At 41.2% G+C, this 25,489-nt stretch overlaps 1 protein-coding gene across 5 annotated transcripts in view; it reads left to right on the forward strand.

The window, feature by feature from the left end:
• CLIP-190 (Cytoplasmic linker protein 190) overlaps positions 1-25,489 on the forward strand; it is a 90,701-nt gene that overhangs the window by 6,237 nt on the left and 58,975 nt on the right. The window contains exon 1 of one of the 5 annotated variants that reach the window (XM_080286050.1): positions 24,806-25,112. The exons of the other annotated variants lie outside the window; for them this stretch is intronic. Coding sequence (XP_080142176.1) covers positions 25,019-25,112 — 94 coding nt within the window. The 5' untranslated portion in view covers positions 24,806-25,018. Of the gene's footprint in view, positions 1-24,805; positions 25,113-25,489 lie in introns of those variants that run through there. 5 annotated transcript variants of the gene reach the window in all.

Raw genomic sequence — 25,489 nt, forward strand, 5'->3', positions numbered from 1 at the left:
TGCATGAGGGAGGCCGTGAGTCGTGCGGGGATGGGTCGTTAATGAGGAGGGAAAAAGTGGTGTGTGGTCTTTTTTTTTGGAGGGGTGGGGTTGTGGTGCTGTCTCGTGGGAAGAGGCACCGTTACTGAATTGGGATATAAATCTTGGGTTTATTTATTTATTTGTTTATTTATTCTTTGCCGGAACTACCTTTAGATGGATGTGACGAGAGAGAGAGAGAGAGAGAGAGAGAGAGAGAGAGAGAGAGAGAGAGAGAGAGAGAGAGAGAGAGAGAGAATATTAATGTCACAGGCGATAGATATATAAATGGCCAGTTGGATAGCCAGAATAAAGATTGATAAATAAAATGGATAGCTAACTGAAATGACAAAAGATTAATGGTTAACACAGATAAGTAGATAGATAGACAGATAGACAGACAATCGTATAGATGGCTGGACTGATAGAAAGAGAAGAGATACATTAAAAGACAGGTGATAGATAGGTTGATAGAATTAATATGTAGCTTAGGTAGAGGATAGATGGCTAGATAGACGGACAGACGGAGATAGACAGACAGATAGATAGATAGACAGGTAGGTAGGTAGGTAGAGGGAAGAATAAGGTTGAAAATATTATACCTTATGCTGTGAGGCTAATGATGTGAATGGTGGACTTGTGACCTATGACATTCTCTCTCTCTCTCTCTCTCTCACTCAATACAGCCGTCACTCATGCTCTCAGAACAAATCACTGGCGAGGACCCAAGTGTCGACCTATATCAGGCTTACGTTCCGGTGTGAGAGAGAGAGAGAGAGAGAGAGAGAGAGAGAGAATTTCGTGAAAGGGAGGGGGTTGTGTTCTGGTGTTGACAGTATTACGAGACAGTTAAGGTGTTTGTATAGATAGTTTAGGAGAGAGAGAGAGAGAGAGCGAGCGTGTGTGGCTCACCCTGACGAAGTACAGGTATCCTCTAAGGTCAGGTATACGGGTACAAACAGAACAACTATTAAATCCCTTTATTTGGGCTTAAAATCCCAAAGTACGCAGCAGTGGTGGACCCTCCGTACTCTCTGTCTGTCTGTCTGTCTGTCTCTCTCTCTCTCTCTCTCTCTCTTAGTGAGGTAGTTATTGCCCCCTTGACCCCATTCACTTAGCATTGTAACTGGGTACCTTAATAAAGTACATGTCCACCTTGGTGACCCACGTGTGGTCGATAGGCATTTATCTAAGTCCTGGAAGGTTTTATTTTCCAGAGACACTGGGAAAATACCGTACCGATTTTTTTTTTTTCAATTTCCATACCCATTCTCAAGATTTTTTTTTTTTCTTATTCCGTAAATAGTTTTCATCAAAATAAATTACTTTTCTTCAGTGGCATTTCCTTCGCAAAATAGTATGAGATTACCATGAGACGGGGGGGTCTAGGGGCGGTGTCACTTCCGATAGAAAAAAAAAACATGAAAATGGGACGAAAACACACACACACACACACACACACACACACACACACACACACACACACACACACACACACACACACACACACACACACACACGCACACTATCGGGCAGAGCAAATTTGAGTGTAAAAAGGAGTGAGTGGACTTGTTAAACTAGGTCTTTTTTCTCCTGTTGTGGTGCTTGAAGGACTGGAACGTATGACCATCCACCAGTTTTGTCTCGCTTCAGCTTTTTTTTTTTTTCTCGGTCTCTTCCTCGCGTTCTGGTAGGTAAAACACACACACACACACACACACACACACACACACACACACACACACACACACACACACACAGCTGAAGAGAAGAGAGATGGCTTTATTTCTTACACAAGCACCAACTTATCACAATACGACCCAATTAAATCTGATAAGGACTCCTCGTTATCTTTTCATAGCCACTCTAATGAAAGGTGGGTGTTAATACGACAAGAGGGTTAAGCCACGCCACTTTATAACGGAGAGAGAGAGAGAGAGAGAGAGAGAGAGAGAGAGAGAGAGAGAGAGAGAGAGAGAGAGAGAGAGAGAGAGAGACGCTTTGCCAGTTAGAGGGAGATTTACAGATTACGTGACTCTGACGCATCCCGAGAGAGAGAGAGAGATTAAAACAGGAAATCCTCGGTCATTTACCCATAACTATACGCCATAAATCCTTATATGTCCAGATGTCCAAAAACTCCTGCTCATCACACAGCATCACTCATGAGCATTCATCATCATAATTAACACGGATCTCTGACATGTTGCGATTATCATCCTCATTTTTTTCCCCTGGCAAAGGAATTCAATTAACATCCCGTCTCCATGTTAGCTTCAGAAAGATAATGTCACTTTTGGGCAATTTACCTTAAGAATCAAGAGAGACTACGCCTTTTTCCCTGACGGCCATAAAGCGATAAAAATAAATAAATACGAGGAACTCAGTCTCATTAGGAGCTTTGAGAACTGGTTTGGCTGAGTCCTGGGACACTCAGATTGGAGGATTCGGTTTATTTACATCCTCTCGGCCGGGATGGAGGTTATTTTTCTCGGCAACACGCATACGTTTTACCAAATGATGTAAGTTTATGCATTATGTGATGTCCACTGAAATCATTTAAGTTTCGTCACCATCTTATTAATTTTCAAAAATCACGAAACTTCGTAACCTTTTGCTGTGGTGGTGGGTGAACTACATTTCCTCTAACTTCAGTTTAAGCTAGGTCATCCCGTAACCTGTATTCTTCTGTGAAGTGATATAATTTTAACAATTCACAAAACTGAGATTGGCTAAGATAAAGGCAACAAGACCTGTACGATCAGTAATTCACTTCTACTCACCTTGCCTCTTCATGTTTATTGACTCAGGGGATGAAGTCGCGTTTGAATAATGAGCCCGCCTAAAGTGAGTGTGGTGTTTACATTTAGCGGTGGTCTGGCTGCACTTAATATTCTGTTACGTCACCCGATGGCGCCAAAAGTACTGCTGACTCGACTGTAAACTTTTATATCGGTCTTACTGTAGGATACTAACACAAGGTCGTAAACGTAGGTGTTGATGGAAACGTAGGTGTTGATGGAAGTAGCAGTAACCCTTTTATTAGGCTGACTAGATTAGTTAAAGGTGAAGAAGGGTTACTTTGAGAGAAAATAAAGTTACAATACACGGACATTAAAAACAGGTTGGAAGAGCTTATCTGAGAATGAAAAGGATATTGGGAGATGTCGTAAAGATGAGGAGAAGAAAGAGGAGAGATAAGGAGTGGGGAGGGGGATGTAAAAGAGGGAAAACGAAGGGAATAAGGAAGAAAGGGCAAGAAGGGGAAAGTAATGAGGATCAAGAGAGAAGACGAAGGAAGCAGAGAGGAGAGAACAGAGGAATAAAAAAGATGACATGTAAAGACAAGGTAAATAAAGAAGGAGAAGCGGTAGGTTAAGAAAGGTAAAATGAGAAACGAAGGGAAAAAGGATTATATAAAAGAGAGTGGTGTTGTAAAAAGGGGAGGGTGAAATAAAGTGAGAGAAACAAAGTGAATAAGGAAAAAGAAAGGGAAGATGAAGAAAGATTAGAAGGGAAAGTGAAGTGACTAAGAGATCTGGGAGGAAGGGTAAACAGAGAAGAGGAAGGGGAGAGAAGAAAGAGGAGAGGGAACGCCTAAGTGAATAAGTAGGAGGGGAAGGGCAGAGAAGAGTGACCACAGATGTAACACAAAACCCCACTGGACCACAACACACACACACACACACACACACACACACACACACACACACACACACACACATTCAGGGAGAGAGAGAGAGAGAGGGAGAGAGAGAGAATATGTTGCCAGATACCTCGACCTTCAAGGGGTGTTCAGTAAAAAATAAAGAAAAAAAAAATAAAATAAAAGTATGCCTGTTTCCACTCACTATACATCACCTCCCTCACCGTGCCCATCCGTCTTGTTCTCGGTCTGCCTCTTCGTCTCCCCTCGCCACACTTGTGCTTCCTTACAGTTTATATTGATTTATTTATGTATTTATTTATTTGGCGGGGAATTCTGTAAAACTGGAGTGAATTTTTCGTAGCTCTGTGCGAGATTAAGACAATATTACGGCTTCACATCCTTTTTGTAGTACTTCTTCGTGATTAGCAAGATTTTTAGGGTTCATCTCCTGTCACAGCGCAGTTCAAGAGAGAAAGAGAGAGGGAGGGAGAGAGATTTTGCCAGGTGTAAGTGACGAGGGTATCTCTCTCTCTCTCTCTCTCTCTCCGTTTTGGCCGAACGACCTCGCAGTAATTTTTAATTATGCCTTCCACTTCGTCATCTTTCATGCCACATTCTTCACGGGTATAAAAATGAGAGAGAGAGAGAGAGAGAGAGAGAGAGAGAGAGAGAGAGAGAGAGAGAGAGAGATGAGGAAATACGATACCTCCATCTGCGGTTGCCTGCTTACCTCTCTCTCTCTCTCTCTCTCTCTCTCTCTCTCTCTCTCTCTCTCTCTCTCAGGTGACAGTTCCTCCTTTCATCTGTCCTTGCGTGTTTATCTACTTGTCTATCTGTCTTTTCGGTTTTCTGTTCAACGTCATTTCTTTATTAATATTTTTAGGTAATATGTCAGTTTTACTTTCCACTTTGTTCTACTGTACTTACATCTACGCACATACTTACTTAACTACCAGCCTACTTACGTATCTACCTGCATATTTATTTCTATATCTAAACCTACCTACCTACCTACATATCTACCTACCTACCTGACCCTGCCTACCTACATTCCCACATACCTAACTACATACCTGTTTATTTAATTACACCTACTTACCTCTCAGCCTACCTATCCGTTAAGTCACTTGTGCCTGCCTACCTACTTGCCCACCTACCTGCTTAGCTTACTTATGCCAACTGGGCCTCAGGAACTAACTACCTAACCAACGCCCAGAGTCGGATAGGCCTACAAAAAAAAAAAAACTTCTCAGACCCTACTAAGGCTTACCAGACAAGTACTGACGCCGACCTACCTACTGACATATTTACCTGCCTACCTTCTCAAACCTACCTACCTACTAAATTACTTACCTACCTACCTACCCCACCTGCCTCTACCTACCTACCTACTAAATTACTTACCTACCTACCTACCCCACCTGCCTCTACCTACCTAGTGCCTACCTACCTTTCTGTCAGTCATATATAAGCCATCGTACTTACTCGTCTCTAGTTGCCTACTTACACCAGTCTTTTTCTCAGTCCTACTTACGCCTGCCCACCCACTCAGTGCCGTGTTCTGGTTGGCATAGGACACTACGTAACACCTCTTCCTTAGCGATTTATTTATATTTATTCTTATTGCACCTTAAGACTTTGGCATATTATCTTATTTTGATATCGATTTAATTTGCATTTGATTAATATGCAGAATAAATCGCTAAGGAAGAGGTGTTAGGGAATCTTCAGCCCTTAGACCTACTGTACTTACCATCCCTCTCCTTCCTACTTGCCCCTACTTACACTATACACGCTGCCGTATCTACCAACCTATCTACTTACTGTATCTACTTACGGATACGATTTTATTTGCATTTCCTCGTGTCTGTCTGCTCGCCTAACTTCATCTAGCCTTACTCCTATCTGTCTGTCTGTCTGTCTGTCTATCTACCTGTCTGTCTGTCTGTTTATATCCGTCTTGAAATCCGTGTATTTGGGATATCGGAGGTAGAGATCATTCCACCCTGTCCTGCCGTTAATTTTGTACTGTCTGTTTACCTGTCTATCTACCTATCTGTCTGTCTGTCTGTATCTTTCTGTCTGTTGGTCTGTCTGTCTGTCTCTTTGTCTCCATCCATCCATCTGTTCATTTTATCCACTTATACTATTGATCATTTTATATATCTCTGTCTATCTCTGTCTCTCCATTTATCTCTGTATCTATCCGTCCGTCTGTACGTGTGTCCATCTGTCTATCTATCTACAGTATTGTCTTTATCTATCCACCTGTCCATCTCTATCTATTTATCAGTCTACCTGACCTCCTGACCAAATGCAGGGCTAGTGAGGTCATGCACTTCTCATGTCCACTTCACCCTTGCCCCACCCTCAGCTCTCTCTCTCTCTCTCTCTCTCTCTCTCTCTCTCTCTCTCACACACACACACACACACACACACACACACACACACACACACACACACACACACACACACACACACACACCATTTCAACATGTCACAGACGCAATAATTTACTTGAAGTCGTGGGTATCCTCAGGGCAGGTCAGGTGAAACTCTCTCTCTCTCTCTCTCTCTCTCTCTCTCTCTCTCTCTCTCTCTCTCTCTCTCTCATTTTGTGTATTTCAGTTTTGTCTAGATCTCCATTATTCTTCCTGCTTTATTCCATCTCTCTCTCTCTCTCTCTCTCTCTCTCTCTCTCTCTCTCTCTCTCTCTCTCTCTCTCTCTCTCTCTCTCTCTCTCTCTCAAGCAATCAACGTCCACAGCCGTAAAATTCTAGACAAACAACCAATCCCTTTACCCTTAAAAATCTGAAAGTCAAATTCCACCACAAGATTAAATGATACTAAATTTAGACAGACTTATCCCCCAACTAAAGACCAACTACATTTTTAGGACTATAATCTGGCTGCGACTATTATATTCTTCTATCCAGGTGTAGGAAGTATACCCAGCCCTTAGTGTATTAAAACCTGTCTTAATCCTTAGTGGAAGAGATGACACCAGCAGATAAGACGTGTGTGGGATAGGAAGAGTGGAAGAGTATATGTGTTTACTTTGGGTAGGCGTACGAGTGTCGCACAGGCGTAAAAGTGTCACCTATCCATGTAGTATGCTAAGTTAGAACAAGAGAGTAACACTAGAATATGGTGCTAGTCACGAAGAAGTGGTATGGAAAGAATATAGAGCTGTAGTATTGTTTTATTCTGCCACTGGGGTAAAGGAACAGGCTGCAAATAGACAAGAGTCGGAGGGTTAAAGATAGTGGTGATTTTGATAGGTGTACACTTTCCTTGATAGTTTTGTTTCCTTATTATGGGGGATGAAGTATATATATATATATTTTTAAAGCAGTTCTGGAATCTTAGTGACCGATATAGTACCTCAGTTCTCTACAGTTCGATTAAATTTTCATACTGTTCGGTTACACAATACAGACAATGGTATTTTACATCATTAACCCCATTCCGTCATTGCACGAAGCCTAAGCCGGGGTCGACAGCGGGGCTCAAAACAAAGGGTGACCCAGTGTTGCCACCACTCACGCCGGAGCCAGACAAGCGTGACTGCTGACCCACTGGAACTCCACACGGGGGGGAGGGGGGAGTAGTACAGCACAGTGCGAGGCAAGAGTTGGCTACCGTTGGCAGGTGTACAGGTGGAGCCCGTTGGTCGTGGGGTTAGGAGACACTAAGTTTGCATATTTTCTTCGGCAATTTATTATGCAGACAGTGCCTTCACATCCCTATTAAGTTCTTTGTCATACTCATAAATTATCCACATGCAAACATGGTTAGCATAATTAATATAGGCTACAGTGTTTATCGTGTGTTATGAAAAGAATAAATTGGCCAGCAAGATGTGCTGAGGCAGTAAGAATACGGCCCCCGGTCAATAATTCCTTTACACGTCTGGATCTCCGAACTACTGAAGCGAGACTGCAATGCTTTTAAATATTAATTTCATACCGGTATACAAAAATCTCGTTGGATTTTGACAGCCTTTACACCTTTGGGTTATTAGTTATTATTATTATTTTTAGTAGTTGCAGTTGTAGCAGTAGCTTTCAAAGTGCTATCTCTTCCTCATGACAGGACGGAATGGAACCGACTTCATCTTTGTCTTAATCCTATTGAAAAACGGTGTAATTTTTCAAGACAGACATCAATAGTACTCCACGCTAATCATTTAAATTCAAACTACTGCTTCTCCCATATGCACCAACCAGGAGAGAAGTCCAGTGACTCCATAATTATTGAGCATACAAAGGTTACGTGGCTGATATGCTTTGTCTTGCCTAAGTAACTCTCAGGCTATTATTGCATACAAACTCTTACCTCACTGTATCCGGTGATTTATTCCAAAGTTTATTCGTGCCTTTTCCAGACGATATTTTCCAGCTGAGAGGAAACGTTACAGTAAAAAGTTAATGGAAAGTATAAATTAGCTCTACAGTTCCAAAGCTTCATTTGCTGACGAATAAAAACGTACAGAAATTGAAAAAAGAAAAAGGAAGATAATAGAAAAAGTTATCGGATGGAAGGAGTTTAATTCTATAAGGTATATAACAAAAGGCGTTCGATTCTATATGTACTCGTTATTTATGGTTGCGTAATGGATTTTCGGTTCGGTTTGTGTAAAGGTGAAACTGATACTCGTGTCGACATCTTCACTTCCCCGTAATCAGGTCAGTTTGCACGCTTGATTGCCTGTAAATCCTGCTACTTGTTGGTTGTTCGCATCGGGCTGGGTTTCATCAAGCTGGGAAGTGAAAGTAGGGAGGAAGTGAACAGAAAGGTGGGAAGAGACTTTTGCTTGCGTTTCTTTCCCCCTTGCTGCAACACAAAGGAGAGACGGGAGGAGGGTGGGAATCTCTCTCTCTCTCTCTCTCTCTCTCTCTCTCTCTCTCTCTCACTCTCTCTCTCACACACACACACACACACACACACACACACACATTGTACTGGCTCCTGCGAGGTCACTCTTGCCCTCTAGCCTGACCTTAACACCCTGTACTTCCCCCAATTTACCTGTCACACGTTACCTTTCACACCTTGCCTCACACACCCTGCCTCCACACCCTACCTCCACACCCTCCTCACACCCAACCTCACATACCCTACCACACATTCCCATCCTCACATACCCTGCCACCACATCCTGCTTCACACATCCTGCTTCACGTTCTTTATTTTTCACCCTCGCATTCCCTCACACTCAGGCTAACATGCTTTTCCTCACATACCTTCCGTGTCCCCCTTTCCCTCGCATACCATATACACTGCCTCACACACACTACCTTACACACACTCCCTAGCACACACCCTACTGTTAACCCTGTACCACATCCCTACCTCTCACACACACTTCCTTTCTGTACCCTTCCCACCCTACTTTAACCTACCCCACACCGTACATTCTTCACCCATTCTCTTACACCCTACCTCTCTCCCCTCTCAGCCTTCACTCTTCTCCCTCATCCCTTCCCTCTTCCCTTCTCAATCTCAACCTTTTCGTTCCTCTCTTCCTTCGTCACTCTCTCCCCTTCACACTTCTCTCAACTCTCCTTCCTCTCACACATTCTCTCTCCCTCCCACCCCTTTCCCTGTCACACTCATCCTTCACCTCTCTCCTTGTTCCACTCCTCACCTTTCACCCCACTCGACTTGTTTTGCTGGGGCATTGTTGACACCGTATTAGGCAGTACCGAAGTGCTGTGCTGGGAGGTGAGGGGGGGGGGAGAGGAATGAATTTTTTGCCGGCAAGTTTTCAGTTAGCAAGAGCACTGGTTTTTATTAACATTATTGAAGATTATTTGGTAGACTTGCTCAAAAGGTAATTGGTGGGGTGATATTAAGACTGGAAGTATTGACGTAAAAAAGTAGATTTAGAAAAGCAGTTTGCGCGAGAGTGGTTGACTAAAAGTGGATCTGTAGGTCGTATTAAACTGCAAGTAGTTGTACCAAAATAGTCTCGATATATTTTATACAGGAAGAGCCTGGAAGAGACTGTGAAATAGTAATAGTAATGATACTGGCCGTTATGTTATTACAGCAGCAGCAGCATAGTAAAAGCAGTAAATTGAAAATAGTAGTGGTGGTAGTATAGTAGTAGTAGTTATATGACAATGACCATTCTTGTTTTTATATGAGTAATAATTACTTGTAAATTATAGTTTCACACAAGGTATCATTATTATATTTTTATTCAAAGAATAAAAGATTATGCAGTGCAAGTTCGTATCTAAGGATAAGGGTATAACTTGAAGGGTGAATATATAGGGTAGGGGGACAAATGTAAATAAAGATTGGGGGGGGGGGCTTCCAAAAGAGATCCAGCGTAGGGCCTCAGAAAAGCCAGGACCGGCACTGGTAGTAGTAGTAGTAGTAGTTGTTGTTGTTGTTGTTGTTGTTGTTGTAACTGAGTACAGTAATTGTTTGGCTGGGGGGCAAGATAATTCTTCTCTAATTTTGTGTCTTCCTGCTAATTCAGATCAATCAAGATAAGATTACCGGCAGCATTTTAATCTGTAATATTACACAACCCAATAGATCTCATTACTAAAGTCCCAGCTATCTTATCTCCCCCACACAGCCTTATCAACGCAGATATCAAGTGAATCATTCATTGGAAACCGAGACGCGTGGACCATAATCTCTCATTTGTAGCCAGCTGACTCAGGAATGGAAATGAAGTTGCCTTATTTGTTGCATTATTCATTAACTGTTTTCAGGACCTTGTACGTGTCGGAGTGTGAGGTGACTCCAAAAGTAGTAGTAGTAGTAGTAGTAGTATAGTTGTAGTGCCAGCAAGAGGTAGTAATGATGCTGGTAGAAGTGACAGCATAAATATTTAAACAAACAGATATTTGAATAACTTTTAAAAAATGTAAATGTTGTACTAGTGGTTGCAGTAGTAATAAGACTAGTAGGAGTGACCACGTGACGAGAATGAAGTGTATATCCTGTGCAAAAGTTATGTTGATAGAAGAAGAAAGAGAAGAAGGGGTTTGTGGCAGGGAATATATCCGTAAGAAGAGGAAGTAGGAGATCGTCTGATTTGAAATGGCGGTAAACTGAATCATGATCAGGACTGTGTGTTTATACGTCTCTTTCATTATAGTAACTGTGGGATAAAGGGGAAAGAAATAAATAAATTAATAAAGTTCTCGTCTTCTTTAAGTATCTATCTTTAGAAGGGCGAACGTGGTTGGACTCGAACGCTAAGCCGCCCTCTGAAGGCTGGTGTCTTGAGGAATTTAAAGTTAAGAGTTAGCTTTACCCTACAACGCGGAAGCCACACAAGAATCCACTCGCTCCCCCACCCTGACTGAGCACCCACAGGCCTTACCATAGACCTACTTATTTTTAGTGGTATGGTCTTATGGTCTGGGTGTGAATCATGGCGAATACTTGAGGCGAGTGTTGGTAGTATGTCCCCTTCATAAGCGTTCAAATGTTTGTGTCCTGTCGTTTCAGCTTTTAATTGGTCATGGCCTGTCATTTCAGCTTTTTAATGTTTGCATCCCGTCGGTTCAGCCTTTAAATGTCTGTTTCCTCTCGTTTCAGCTTGGTTTGTGATCTGTCGTTTCAGCTTTTAAATATTTGTGTCATGTCGTTTCATCCCAGTGCCATGCAAACTGTGACAGACGGGAAGACATACAACCTCCCCTAGACGGCAACAGACTGGGGTAAAGAGAGACTGCCTAAAGGGTCTCGTGGTCGGCCCGGGAATCGAACCCAGAATAATGATGTACTCTATGAGTACCACTGAAATATTGATGACATCGCCTTCCACTTCTTGTTTACCCAGAGTCCAGCTTTGCTAAATCTGTCACCCACTGATATGAAAAGGAAGTTGTTTGGTGCATGACTATAGAAGAGTGTATGTCAGTGAGGTGAAGGGGGAAAGAGGAGACCGAGGATGAGATGGAGGGATAAAAGGGAGAGATACTGTATATGAGAGAGGGGGTGCGAGTTGCAGAAAAGGCAGCCAAATGGTAGAGGACAGGGCGACATGGAGGTGATTTATTTATGGTCACCTCGTACGGGATTTAGATGTCTGGCTATACAGTAAATAGATAGATTGATAGGTGGACAGACAGATAGATTTCCTTGGATTAGTTCTGCTCCGTGGCTGCGATAAGATTACTGAATTACCGATTATTGCATTATCATATTGACACACATAGCTGGCATACTGACGGACTTTCCCAGAGATTTAGGGATGATTAGGAGTGATATCAGCATTTTTATTATTGCCAAAGAAACACCTTATCTAAATCTGTTCTTACGTTCTTATCCTCTTTTATCACAGCTTTACCTTCCTAATCTCCATATCCCCAGGTGATAAAATTTGTGATAACGGGAAGGTATAATAAGGATCAGGTGTCAGGTGGATAGTTGAAATGTGTTCCTGTCGAAACTTGTGTAATTTAAACATAATAAATTTAATCGTGACACTACTGAGGTATTTCCGTATCTTAAATGTTTTTTCTTTTTCATTTTTGTGGTGTCTTCCTGTTGTACTGTATCATAGAAACTTTATATGTTGAAAATAAGGCTTTATTTGAAAACCATAGAGGATTACGAAAAACATTAGGACATCTTTTAAGAACTGCCATAAATACGGCTTTAAAAGTCTGAAAACACACACACACACACACACACACACACACACACACACACACACACACACACACACACACACACACACGTTGAATTCAGAGAGGGGGTGCAGATCAAAGCATGTTTCACCCCCCAGCCTTCCCCTCCAAAAACTTACGGGGCAAAGCAAGATGTCACCAGCAGTTTTTCCAGTTTTTACTTCATTACCTTGACAGCCACATTCCTTCCCTCCATTTTACGACTCGCAGCAGAAGGAAGGTCGCGAGCATCTTGCAGGTACAGTCGCAAAAAGAAATGTGTCGCCACCTCTAGCAGATTCAGATGAGATATATGATTATTTTATAGATATTTCATTATTTATATTTATTTTTAATCGTATTTTATTTTAATTTTTTACTCTCAGTTGTTCACAAAATGCTGTACTGCCATTTCAAGTTAAGCCTCGAAACTTATTCCTTTAAATTCGCCTCCTCACCACCTGATTCTTCCCCCGTCCCCCATCTTCTATCCGATTTCGTTGCAATTCCCACAGCATATTGGGGGTGTTTTCCTTCGCAGTCTCTCAGTCACTCACTAGACAGATAATTCAGTGTGGGAGAAGCTTCTGTGTTATAGGGGGGGTTGGTGAAAGTCTCTCTCTCTCTCTCTCTCTCTCCCAAGGTAAATAAAAGCCTCTAATAGTAGTGAGATTATGGTAAGAAGTGAGTCATCGGGGTCATGCTGTAGAAAATATACGGTTAGTTCGTTACAGTACTATGTTCGAACCCCCCCCTTTCTCTCTCTCTCTCTCTCTCTCTCTCTCTCTCTCTCTCTCACACACACACACACACACACACACAATAATACTTTTGCGCTTACTGTGCTACCACGACAGACCCACTTTTGACCAGCGTTTACTATTCCTGATATGGCTGGCGATTTGTTTGTGTCAAGGGCGGTATTGTGGTGGGATTTTGTTGATATGTTGACGTGGTTTGGTTGTGTACTGTATATTCTAAAAAAAAATATGACGGAGATTGATAGGAATTATGTGAGGCTTGTGTGTGTGTGTGTGTGTGTGTGTGTGTGTGTGTGTGTGTGTGTGTGTTTAATTTCTGTGTGAGTTTATATTTTGTCAGACGGGATGATTATTTCAATTAAAAAAAAAGAAAAAGAAAAAAGAAAAAGGAAGGTAGAGTACCTGTAGAGAGTGTTTGTATTACTGACACACTATAATACAATTCCCCTCATGATGGTCGTTCATATATTCGTGATGTGTAGTGCTGTTATGGCCAGTGTTGAATTTTTTAAACTTAAATTTATATGAAACTCCGCATTTTTAAATAATTTTTGTACTTTCTATTTAAAAAAATACTTTCGACATTAGTTACACGGCAAAAACCACTTCCTTGATGGACAGTATTTTCCTGTCAGCTATTAACATTGAAATTATATATATAATTATGCCCCTCATCCCTAGAATGTTTGTTTTCATATTGCTATTGCCAGGTGATTCTATACAGCCTTGAAAAGACGTCCACGGTCAGAAGAGGTTACACTTCAAGAAATCATGACCGCGAAAGTTCATGCTTCTCATCGCGGTACGGAGGACAGGAGCGGCTGTAAAACTGTGGGGTTAAAACCTTAAACTGCGTGCATAATAACAGTGTTGTTGGTGAATACCTTTTAGCACTCCATAAAATATACTCACACGCAACGCTCAGATATTAAAATATGTAAATACGAATATTCTTATACAACCTGTACGCAATTGCATGCAGTCAATACACGAATACATTATACACAGAGGCAGTTAATTTTTAAATGCAATAACAGTCAAGCCAGTAATACGTATGAAGTAAAAAGCAAAAATTAAATGAAAAGGAGGTACTTGGGTTGAAAAGCCTAAAATTACTAAATGAAAGCAGAAAACCAGCCCCAGCCTAGCATCTTGTGTGGGAGTGCAGGGTAAGGTATGGTGCGGTAATCCTAGCATTCCCGCCTTACCCCCGGCTCACACGCCACCTCTAGGTCTTCAGTGTTCCTCCTGCTGCTGCTGTCATAACTATATTCTCGATTTTCTGTAAGATGTGATGTTTATTAGCTATTTTTCTCCATATTCTAGTATTTCGAATTTCTGTGGAAAAAGGATAATAAGCAGAAACGGCAACACAGCAGTCTACATAATTCTCTGGATATTTCGTCACCCCCCCCTCTCTCTCTTTATTGATACCAACAAGATAGTCTGGGCTGGAAACCTTTAACTTCCCTCCATTAGACAGAGAAATCAAGGTCAGAATTATATATCTACTCATCAAGATGCCTAGACACTGCTTTCACGATAGTCATTGGCAGAGAAAAAGACCGAGGGATATTATTATTATTATTATTATTATTATTATTATTATTCTGTTCAAGCCTCACCACCCGAACGCCATTCACTTTTTTTTTTTTTTTTTTTTTTTGCGTCTGCGTTTTCCTCCTCCGTACGCCACACTTCCTCCCCGCTTCCTCTCAGTATTTTCTTAGACATTCTTTCCCTTATTCTGGGAGGTTGCGTAGAGTAGGCTGCTGACTACCCTCCCTCTTGGCATTTCCTCAAGCATGCTGCATGAAGATTATATAATATTTACTGACACCGATTATTTCTTTGTTCGTCATTTATCATAAAAAGATGATGGTAAAAATAAATAGTGTTTATTGCCAGAACGTGTTTGTGCGAGGCTAGACTATTCGTTTATGTATTATCAGTGATTGAATATAAATTTAGCCAGCTTTAGGAAGGGTAATTTGAATCTTTGTCCGAGTTTTTTATGTGTTGCCAGGCTAAAATCAGGCCGAATACCTCCAACGTAAGCATGCGATCAAACACTGTAACTCGAGCGATGGAGGGCCGCTGAAGGGGAGGAGGAGAGGCACCGAGGTCCAAGAGGCAGTCAGGCAGCCAGCCACTCAGCCAGTCAGTGTGGCTTGAACCGTGCGAGTGTGTGGTAGGCATCCACTGCTACGGAGTACCGTGTCACTAGTTTGTTACCGGGTGATCGGTGTTCTATTCGTGATTATTACTTTGAAATACTGAACCACGCTGGCGTAATGGAATAATATTAAACTTTACGTAGAAAGTGAACCATATTACAAAAAGCAACTAGGTGAATACTGAAGTAGGCTAAATATGGAGGAAAGAATGTGATTATTTTCACGCAAGTCAGCTTTGGGTGTAATTAGGGAGTGTAAAAGATTCCAACGAGGATATTAGTACTGAATTTAATAAGAGATCAGTCAGTACTTGGGAGGCACGAGGAAAACGATTGTCAGTTTTTTTTTTTTTTTTGTGGGGAGGTTGAAATATCTAGGCGTTCGAGGAGGAGAGGTACGGTACTGAATAGAAATAGATGTTTTGGTTGATACCCACTCCTCATAGGATGCGGCGTCACACAATAGACGTAGATAAATACTTCCGTTGCCGATTGATAGCCCTACAATTGCCACAAAGTTACGCTAGACAAACCCATAATGAGTTACGATCAAGTGAACTGAGTTGTGCAAATCTGTGAGGATGAATATAAAAAGGAATATGACTTGGTTCATGGAATTTTAACACGAATCAACATACAAAACGAAATTGCCAACTCTTCAGTATGTTACATAAAGAAAAGCGCTTTGGATACTGAAACTGTGAGCTGTATTGCCTAAATGCGTCGCATGTGTAAAGTGTGGAGGTATGGCAGTGTATGGTGGTGGGAGATTTGGCAGTGTATGATGGTGTATGAGATGGCAGTGTATGATGGCGATTATGTCAGTGTATGTGTGGAGCGTCAGTGAGATGCGTGACTGGTGTTAGATGTATGGCAGTGAATGGTGTATGAGAAGTTAGGCAGTGTGAGAAGTGAGTGTCGTCTACTTATGGATAGAATTGCCGTATATAGAAAGCTCTGTAGGTGAAATGTAAAAGAACGTAATGTACTGAGGTGTTTTAAGCCTTGTAATATGTGTGGAGAGAATAATAGGGCTGAGTGTTCAAATGGCCGAGTCGGTGGGAGTCAGGAGAGGAAGAGGTAGGTCGAGATGGAGTGAAGTACATGAGGGCATGGAGTAGAGACGAGTCGTGATAGAGAGGCTTGGAGATGATCACGACCACCCTGAATCAACTCCGGGATTAGGGGTCGGGAAATAGATGAATATACCGGTATTGCTTGGCTTATTCTCTTCTGCTGCTTTTGTGGACACTGTTTGCCCTCTTCCTGCAAGCCACCATCCTCCTTTCCGGGGATGGGGAGGGAGTTTAGGGACGTTCCTGTAACCAGGCAGTGGAGACGCTTGATTAAACAGATGCCACACTTTTGTTCAGTTGATGATAGTGTAATGAGAGAGAGAGAGAGAGAGAGAGAGAGAGAGAGAGAGAGAGAGAGAGAGAGAGAATGTCCCCCTAACCACCACACTCACTCGCACACTCTTGCTTCGTCACACACTCCTCGTTCATTTCCCATCTGCCTTACATCATGCTCGTCATCATAATTATCATTCTCTCTCTCTCTCTCTCTCTCTCTCTTGGCCTTATCTAACCCACATACTTCTGGTCAATTTTTTCTTCGTTCCATCCATTTATAACTCTCTCTCTCTCTCTCTCTCTCTCTCTCTCTCTCTCTCTCTCTCTCTCTCTCTCTCGTAACCCTTGTGCATTTCACATTCTAGTCGATTCATCTATTTATAACTTCGTTCCATCCATTTATAACTCTCTCTCTCTCTCTCTCTCTCTCTCTCTCTCTCTCTCTCTCTCTCTCTCTCTCGTAACCCTTGTGCATTTCACATTCTAATCGATTCATCTATTTATAACCTCTCTCTCTCTCTCTCTCTCTCTCTCTCTCTCTCTCTCTCTCTCTCTCTCTCAGGGATGGCAGGATGATGACTGGTAATTGACCTATAATCAACCCCTTCAACATGATGGCGGATTTTTCTATATTTTTGTTTCTCTTGACACGATTAGACGATTTTTTTGGTTAGGAAAAATCGTACTGAAAAAACAACTAAAGGCCACATTTTACCCCCCAATTCAGAAAACCACTCCTAAGCTGAATAAAACCGTCTGAAGCGAAGTAAAAACGCTTCAGCACGTCATCGTTGGGAAGAAGTAAATGCGTGGGATGAAGCGAGTGGATGAAGGATAGAGACTGATCGGCGAATAACATTAGGTGGATGATTATATGGATAGACTGATCAGTGTATAAGCAGCTGGTCTGGGGGATAGGTGGAGGGATGGTTGCTGGGTAGATTTTTGGATGGATGGATGAGTGTTTATATGAATCGGTAGATGAGTTGATAGATCAGTAGTTAGATGGACAGATAGGGACATTGGCAGAAAAATGGATAGATAAATAGCCAGATGGATGGGCGAAAAATAGACGCAGCAATGGTTTGCGGAAGTTGGATGATGATAATTGGTAACAAGTGAATAGATGAATGAATGGATGGGTGAATGAACTATATCTGAATAGGGGTTGATGTACCGGAAGAACAGAGGAATGAAAATTGAATCTTATCACATTAAAGTGGTGGAAGATGAAAAAAATGGATGAACAAGGAAAAGTGAAGCTTGGGGTTTCATTCACTCGGGTCTTGTCTTGGAAAGATCACATTACAGCTCTTTTAAAATCAGCTTCCAAGAGATTAGGTGTGCTAAGCCGACTCTGTTCCTTCTTTACCCCTGCACAATCGTTGACTCTATACACGGGTTTTATCCGCACCTGTGTGGAGTACAACTCTCGTGTGGGGAGGCTCCCCACATACAGCTCTTCTCAATAGGGTGGAGTCAAAGGCTTTTTGTCTCATTAGCTGTCCTCCTCTTACTGGCTCCCTTCAACCTCTGTCTCTTCGCCGCACTCTTACATCTTTTATCTTTTTTCTATCGCTACTTCAATGGTCACTGCTCCTCTGAACTGTCTGCTTGCATTCTTCCACCTCTACGACGGGCGCGTAGCACACGTCTAGCAGCAAACTCTCATCCCTTTTCTGTCCAACTCTCTAATGCAAGCGTTAACCGTTACTCCCAGTCCTTCATTTATGCAACAGGTCAGCTCTGGAACTGTTTCCCTCTGTCTGTATTTCCTGCTAGCTGTGATCTCCAGTCCTTCAAACGCAGTGTGTCCAGGCATCTCGAAATGATCGGATCTTGAATTTGGCTCTCTTTTGTATTTTGTTTTTCTCTTAGAACAGTTACTGCGGGCCCGTGGCCTTTAGTTCCTTCTTCCTAGCATAAAAAAAGATGTGGATGAGTAGATGAGAATAGGGATTTTGAATAGTGAATAAAAAGTGAATTACGTGAATGAGTGAATGGGATAGGGAGGCCAGAGTAGCCTAATTTCAAAATATTCATAATGAAGGAATTGGCGTTAGTGAATTAAAAAAAAGTTACGATTATTGAATGAAGAGGGAGAGAGATGTGGACGTAAGTGAATGAGGAAACGAGTGTGGAATATGACTACAAGAATAGAGGGGACGAGAGAGAGAGAGAGAGAGAGAGAGGTTTAAGGGAAATGAGACAAAGTGGATAAGGGAGGAGATAAGATAAAGTTTGTAGTTATACATATGTAGAGATGAGTAGCCTAACAGAGAGAGAGAGAGATTTAAAGATCGGGTAGTAGAGGGAGAGGCTGGGGCAGGGGTTGTGGAATATAACTGTAAGGATGTAAATTAATAAAGTGGAGAGAGAGAGAGAGAGAGAGATGCTACAGAACAGGTGGAAGTGGGAGGCGAGTGGAGAGGGTGGAGCGTGAGGTAATGGTGGTGGAATGTGAGGGTGTGTTATAGGAAGACGCACACAGGTGATGCCCTCACTCTCTACCTCCGCATGCTGAGAGAGAGAGAGAGAGAGAGAGAGAGAGAGAGAGAGAGAGAGAGAGAGAGATTCAGATGCAGACAGACACGGAAGCAGGTAGACAGGCAAGCATAATAACAGTAATGACAATAATACTAATAATGTGTTCACGAAGTTTGCAGCCTTGTGTGTGTGTGTGTTTGTGTGTGTGTGTGTGTGTGTGTGTGTGTGTGTGTGTTTTGGCTAGAGTTATACATGGCCATCTCCTCAAGTAAGTGGCATGGGAAGCTTGTTAACACGTGTTCCATAGCAATTTACGTTGCATACTACGCGTTAAGAAACAAACATGACGCTCACTCTAATTACGCATTCTGACTGAGTGTTTGATCCCTGACTCATTCTGATCGGGCTAGAGTGATATCGCATTCATGGACTGCGTTACTCCTCTTCCTTGGCGACTTATATTGCGATTTAGAACTCAGTATTTGTTTGTATTGTATTTTTTTTTCTTTTTTTGTATAGAAAGCTCACTGATGTTTATTTATTTGTTGGTAGGCCTACCGAGTATGTTTGCGTCAGTAACATATAAGAGGAAATTAAGATGTTACAGGCAGTGAATGAAATGTAAGAGAAGGGAAGGTGAAACATAATGAAGAAAATGGAGTAGGAGATGAAAAAGTGAATGCAAATCAGAAATTTGGAAGAAAAAAAGATGAACAAGTTGAATGAATAATTATAATCTAGGTGAAGTTGGATGAAGGAAGAGATGATAGATGTTCATTAAATAAAAATATTAATGGAATTACATAAAGTGTGAATGGAGGGAAGATGAAGTGTGTGTAAAATATAGGGAAAGTTTGGAGGGGAAGAAATTGATGGCGAATAACAAGGAAGAAAATGAGGATGTGAATGAGCTAGAGAAAGCTTGGAGGATGAGAAATGATGAATAGTGAAGAAAATGAAGTAATATATAGGTAAATTATGGCAGACAATGATGATGATGATGATGATGATGACAGTAAAGAAAGCGAAGGGATGAATAAAATTAGGATACGTTGAGATAAATAAATGATAATGAATCCCTTCAGTCCGAGGATCTCACTAGATTTTATTCATCTTAGAACACCTTTAGTAGTGAAGGTGTTAATGGAGACTATTTAGCACCTTCATTGCTTAAAGTTTCTCTGAGATAAGTTAACATCCTGTGGTGGCTGGAGTAAAATAACACATGTGCGTCATGGGGTGTCGTTGGTTAAGTGAATGACGTAACAATAGTGGTTGCGTGAACTCATCCAACTGCTTAGCTACGTTGTTTGTTAAGTATGCCACAAGCACCGTGAGATGCTTTTCCAATCGGCGGAGAGAGATAATGGCCTTGTAGTTAAAACCTTCATCTCATAATCGTAAGTCTAAGAAGAAAAAAAAAAAACTGGAAGTGGATAATTTTGAGTTCGTGTTCCTGACATATACCGTAATCAACGATACTCTTAACACCTCTTTCTTAGCGATTTTTTCTGTACACATCACCCCAGTACTTTGTTACTAAGGTGATAATTAAAACAATATAAATCACTTATAAGAGAATGCTGAAGTGTAACATGGAAAATAAGTCGCCAAGGAAAAGATGCTACCAACCCATATGTGAATTGTAATACCGCCCTTTCGACCTTATACTCAAACGGGATAATTAGGGTAATGAGGATAATTTGATGTTAATTATTTTTAGGGGATCATTATTATTGATACACCTATCTGCTGGAACTCAGACTCAGGTGAAATAATTACATTAATGAGGCTAATTTGTATGTAAACAGGTGCACAGGGATATAATTAATTGTCAGTAATAATACAGTACTTGGGTGGAACATACTGAGATAAAAAGAAAACAAAATGATAGGTTACGTGGGTGAAACATTAAAAGAATTGATAGGTATAGCCGTGTACAAGAATATAACGGTCTGTTCTCACCTGACAACCGGGCTACTAGAGAGAGAAAAGAGAGAGAGAGAGAGAGAGAGAGAGAGAGAGAGAGAGATGTACAAGAATATAATTGTGTTTTCACCTGATAACTGAACTACTAGAGGGAGAGAGAGAGAGAGAAGGGGGGGAGAGATGTACAAAAATAGAATACCTGTAATCTGTTTTCACCTGACAGAACTGGACTACCAGAGAGAGAGAGAGAGAGAGTTGAATAATGTTGTGTTGCGGCTATAAAAAAAAAAAAAAAAAAAAAAAAAAAAAAAAAAAGACATTGATTTTGAGTTAAATGAATATCCTACTCATCAAATCAACCATTCAGTCTGACAACACTTGACCACCCGCTGAGCTGAAAGGGGTTACAGATATTTGTCAGGGTAGAAAAAAAGGGACTATAGTATCGTCTCTATTTATTTTTACTTAATGCAAGGAAGACGGAATTAAAGGCCAGAAACCAACAAGATTGTTCCCTCCAAGGAAAAAGAAAAAAAGCCAAATTCAAGATACTTTGCTCTAGTCTAACGATAAAAAGGTGTTAATTAATGAGAAAGGTGTAGCTAAGGGATTACAAATAGTGATAGGTGTGTATAATTTGCACAGGTTTAATAAATTACTAGAATGATTTAGAGAGGGGTGTAGGGGAACCTATAATTACTGTCGCTATGGCACAATTATATTCTTTACTGAGGTGAAATAAATTGGTCGTCAGTATAATTAGTAGAGTTTCACCGGAATATAATTTGGCTACTGGTATTATTGTGTACCTTACTGAGATTAGATATATAAGACCATGAGGATAATTAGCAGGTAAGAGGTTTATGGGGATATAAGTACCGTTACCTGTGTGTACTTGGCTCAGGTGAGGGCGATTGCTGATAGTTGGAGAGATAACCTATTAACCCCATTACCACTTCACGTTTCTGAGCTGAAAATAATCGTCTGACGGTAACAAAAAGTTAAGAAAAAAAAATATCCTGGTAGTGAAACGTGGAGACTCGTTGTGAAGGGAGGAGGCGCCACTTCACCCCTTCAGCACGATGGCGTCATAATAATTTTTACTCTTGCTTCCACCGGGCGATTTTATTTGCCTTAAGGGAGATCTCGTAGTGAAAGGGTGACAACGGAGAGCGTTAATGGAATGCCAAGCCTCCGATTTTATACAACCTTTTATTACCCAACACTGGAATCAAGTGCGTTTTGCGTCGACTTCGACCCTCATGGCTCGCTGCTCTCTCAAACGTGGCATGCAGGCTAATCGTACCTTAATCGTGTTCCAAATAAGATCACTATATACCCGGAGCTTGGCAATACCCGTTTTACTTGGCCTAAAATTGCCTTCTCTCCATCTTGAATGCTGAGGTGTAAGAAGAGATTGTTAGTTGGATGTGATGCTAGTCATGAAGAAGTGCCATATGAAGTAGGTAAAGCTGCAGTATTGTCGTCTGCCACTGAGCTATGTGGAACAAGTTGAAAAAGGACGAAATCCAAGGCCAGGTTATAGTGAAGAGAGTATAGCCTACACACCTTCCCGCCCTGGGTTTAAAAATGTGACCTTTTGACTAATCTTCATAGCCGTAATAGCCTACAGATTTGCAGGCAGAAATTTACAGAAGGGAAAAAATAGTCAAACCTATTGGCTACTTTCACTCCGTCGACATTATTATTATTATTATTATTATTATTATTATTATTATTATCCTATTGTTTTCGTGTTGGGTGGAGAGGTTTTTAATGTGACCGTTTTTATTTATTATTATTATTTTTTTTTTCGAGAGAGAGAGGAATAAGAGAAGGTAGTTCTTATTCCTTCTCTTCTGAATCAAAGAAGGAAGTTGCTGTTCCATCCCCCTTCAAGTGCGGTAGGCTAGAAGTTGAAATTTACGAGTCTGCTTGCGAATGGTGGGTTGTGCTGGCCTCATTCTGACTCCACTGAAAATAAACGATGCGACCGGGAGACTGACAAAGTTATTCATACTATATCGTTAATCCTAGGCACAACGGCACTTTTTCCATTGTTCAAACTCTTTCAAAAGTGACAGATTATGACAGTTTGTCATACCATCCCTTCAATATTTTCTGGGGCTGCTTAAAACCTGATTAAATAATGAACGTGGAAGGGATGGTGATGTAAGCAGGCATAAAGAAACGAAGATGCTACGTCTACGGTATTTACCAGAATTGAACAAGTCTTAATCCTTAGCTTTAAGTGAATAAATATAAATCTTAGTGCATGGCTAACTTTCAGGACTTTATTTAAAAACTGTGATAGGCGGTGCTCCCTAAGTGTCAATAAGTGGGTTGGTGGAGGGTTAGTGCCCCTCCCATTAAAACATATAACTCAGAATTAAATGGCCACCCCTTACGGGATTGTGGCGTCTGGCAATAGATAGATAGATAGATAGATAGTGATAGGCACAACTCCACTCCTCCGGCGTTTACCAGTGGAATGCGATAATCATAGGCTCCCAGGGGAGAGGCCGCGATAGTGGAGGTCTCTGTATATACTAGACTGGTCTCTCTGGAGGTCTCTCAGTCTGTATAGCCATACTAGACTGTGGTCTCTCTCTCTCTCTCTCTGTATATGCATATGACGTTCGCTGTAACTGCATCCTTCATATTGATACTCATTATGACGTAATTTTCCTGTGTGTGATCACGGGAACTCCTCGTTACCTTGATCTGACCTTTCCAAACAGCGGGCGATATTAATTTTTTTAATTGCTAAAAATAAAATGTATTTAGATTACAAGCCAGTGCTGAATAACTATTATGTCTCAGTAGCATTTGACAACGGTAATAGTCCTGTTAATTCCAGTCATTGGCGATTACCTTGAATTAAAGGATGCATTGACAAAGTGATAGCCAAGAAAGTGGCTGGGGCGTAATGGGATCTGATAAATAATTTTAGAATTCCGTAGAAAAATAAGCTTTTGTTTGAGTCTGCTGCACGCAACAAAAATCCCCCGCCTACCAGTTTTGCCACAGGAAATACCCAAGTTATATGGAATGCATCCGGATTGTTGCCTGGACGGGATACCCATAAATGGAATAGCCTAACGAGAACGACCTTGGGAGTTGGGACCGACCGGTGTCCAGCATTTATTATAGTCTGTTAGAAATCATTAGACTTTCTACATTTCCACATGAAATTAGGTATAAAAAAGTATACGCTGCAAGATATTTTACGACATAAAGGAAACTTGAAAATTATAAACGTTGCCGCTATATCAGCACATGAGTCAGCTAGAGTGGTGAATGAGGACGTGAGTCATGAAGTTTATGCAGCTATCCGGATTCACTCGTTTATTGTGCCGATGGGTGTGAGTTAATCTTCTTCATGTATTACTACATAAACTATTTCTTTTGCGTAAATTCTAAAATAGTGAATGAAACAGTTATGTTGGATGTGTGTGACTTTTACATGCCTTTAAGCGGAGCCTAGTTGTACAGTAATGACGCAGAGCAACATTTTTGTAACATGTTTTATCCCTTTCTTCTCTATACCAGTTCGCCCATTACGTATTTTTGGCATATCAGTACAGTAAGATAAAGGTAATTAATATCGTAGCTGATTAGTAAGAACGAAATATTTTGAAATAAAAATACCACGAAAATAATTGTTGTTGTCCGAAATAGACACAAATGCAGTGACGTAGTTGCTCAGCTGTTTCCAGTTTAGTTGTGACGCCGCGGGGGAGTGTTATATTTTCTAGGTCTCCTTATTGCATTTGATATTGCGTATGTTGATTGCGTCTCTCGGTTTCCGTTTTGACCCTTATGCTTAGCTCATCAGGTGACGTCCATTACTCCGTCCATGGGTGCAAGGAGCGCATTATGTTCGATCATGTGACCTTAAAACGTGGCCCTGGTGATGATTAATGTGTGTGGAACTAATTGAGCCTCACGTGGACAGGACCTGAGGGATTCGTAGTGTGAAAGTGTTAAATAGGGATAAAATGGGGAGTGTGAAGCGGGCAACAGGGGCGGAGAAGGGATCCACCACATCCCTGCCTGGCCCCAAGGCTCCTGCCGCCAAGAAATTAGCTACAGGTAAAGTTGACATAATTACTGTGATCATTAGAAGTTAACAGAGATGATAAATATGAACATGTGCATCTTATTGGGAGTAAGCTAGATAGAATGCCCGTCGTAGGCCTAGGCCTGTATCAGAGGGGTTTTTGAGTACGGTGAGCCACTTAAATAATATTTTTTTAATGTGTGCGTATTTCTGCTTTCCGATGCAGTACATGTGTCATATTCAGGTGGTGATTGTTTAATATGTGTGACTAGTCAAATTTTCTAACAAATTACTGGAAGTTGATTTTGTATATGAAATTATGTATTTTTTCATAATTCAGTAAATGTCATGGGCTAACAAGAATAAGGACCCTAAACGCCTTCATTCCTGTGACATAATTGATTTATTT

The sequence above is a fragment of the Coenobita brevimanus genome, chromosome 110 (genome assembly GCF_032717465.1).
Source record: "Coenobita brevimanus isolate Jiangsu-jjx chromosome 110, ASM3271746v2, whole genome shotgun sequence".
Lineage (NCBI taxonomy): Eukaryota > Metazoa > Arthropoda > Malacostraca > Decapoda > Coenobitidae > Coenobita > Coenobita brevimanus.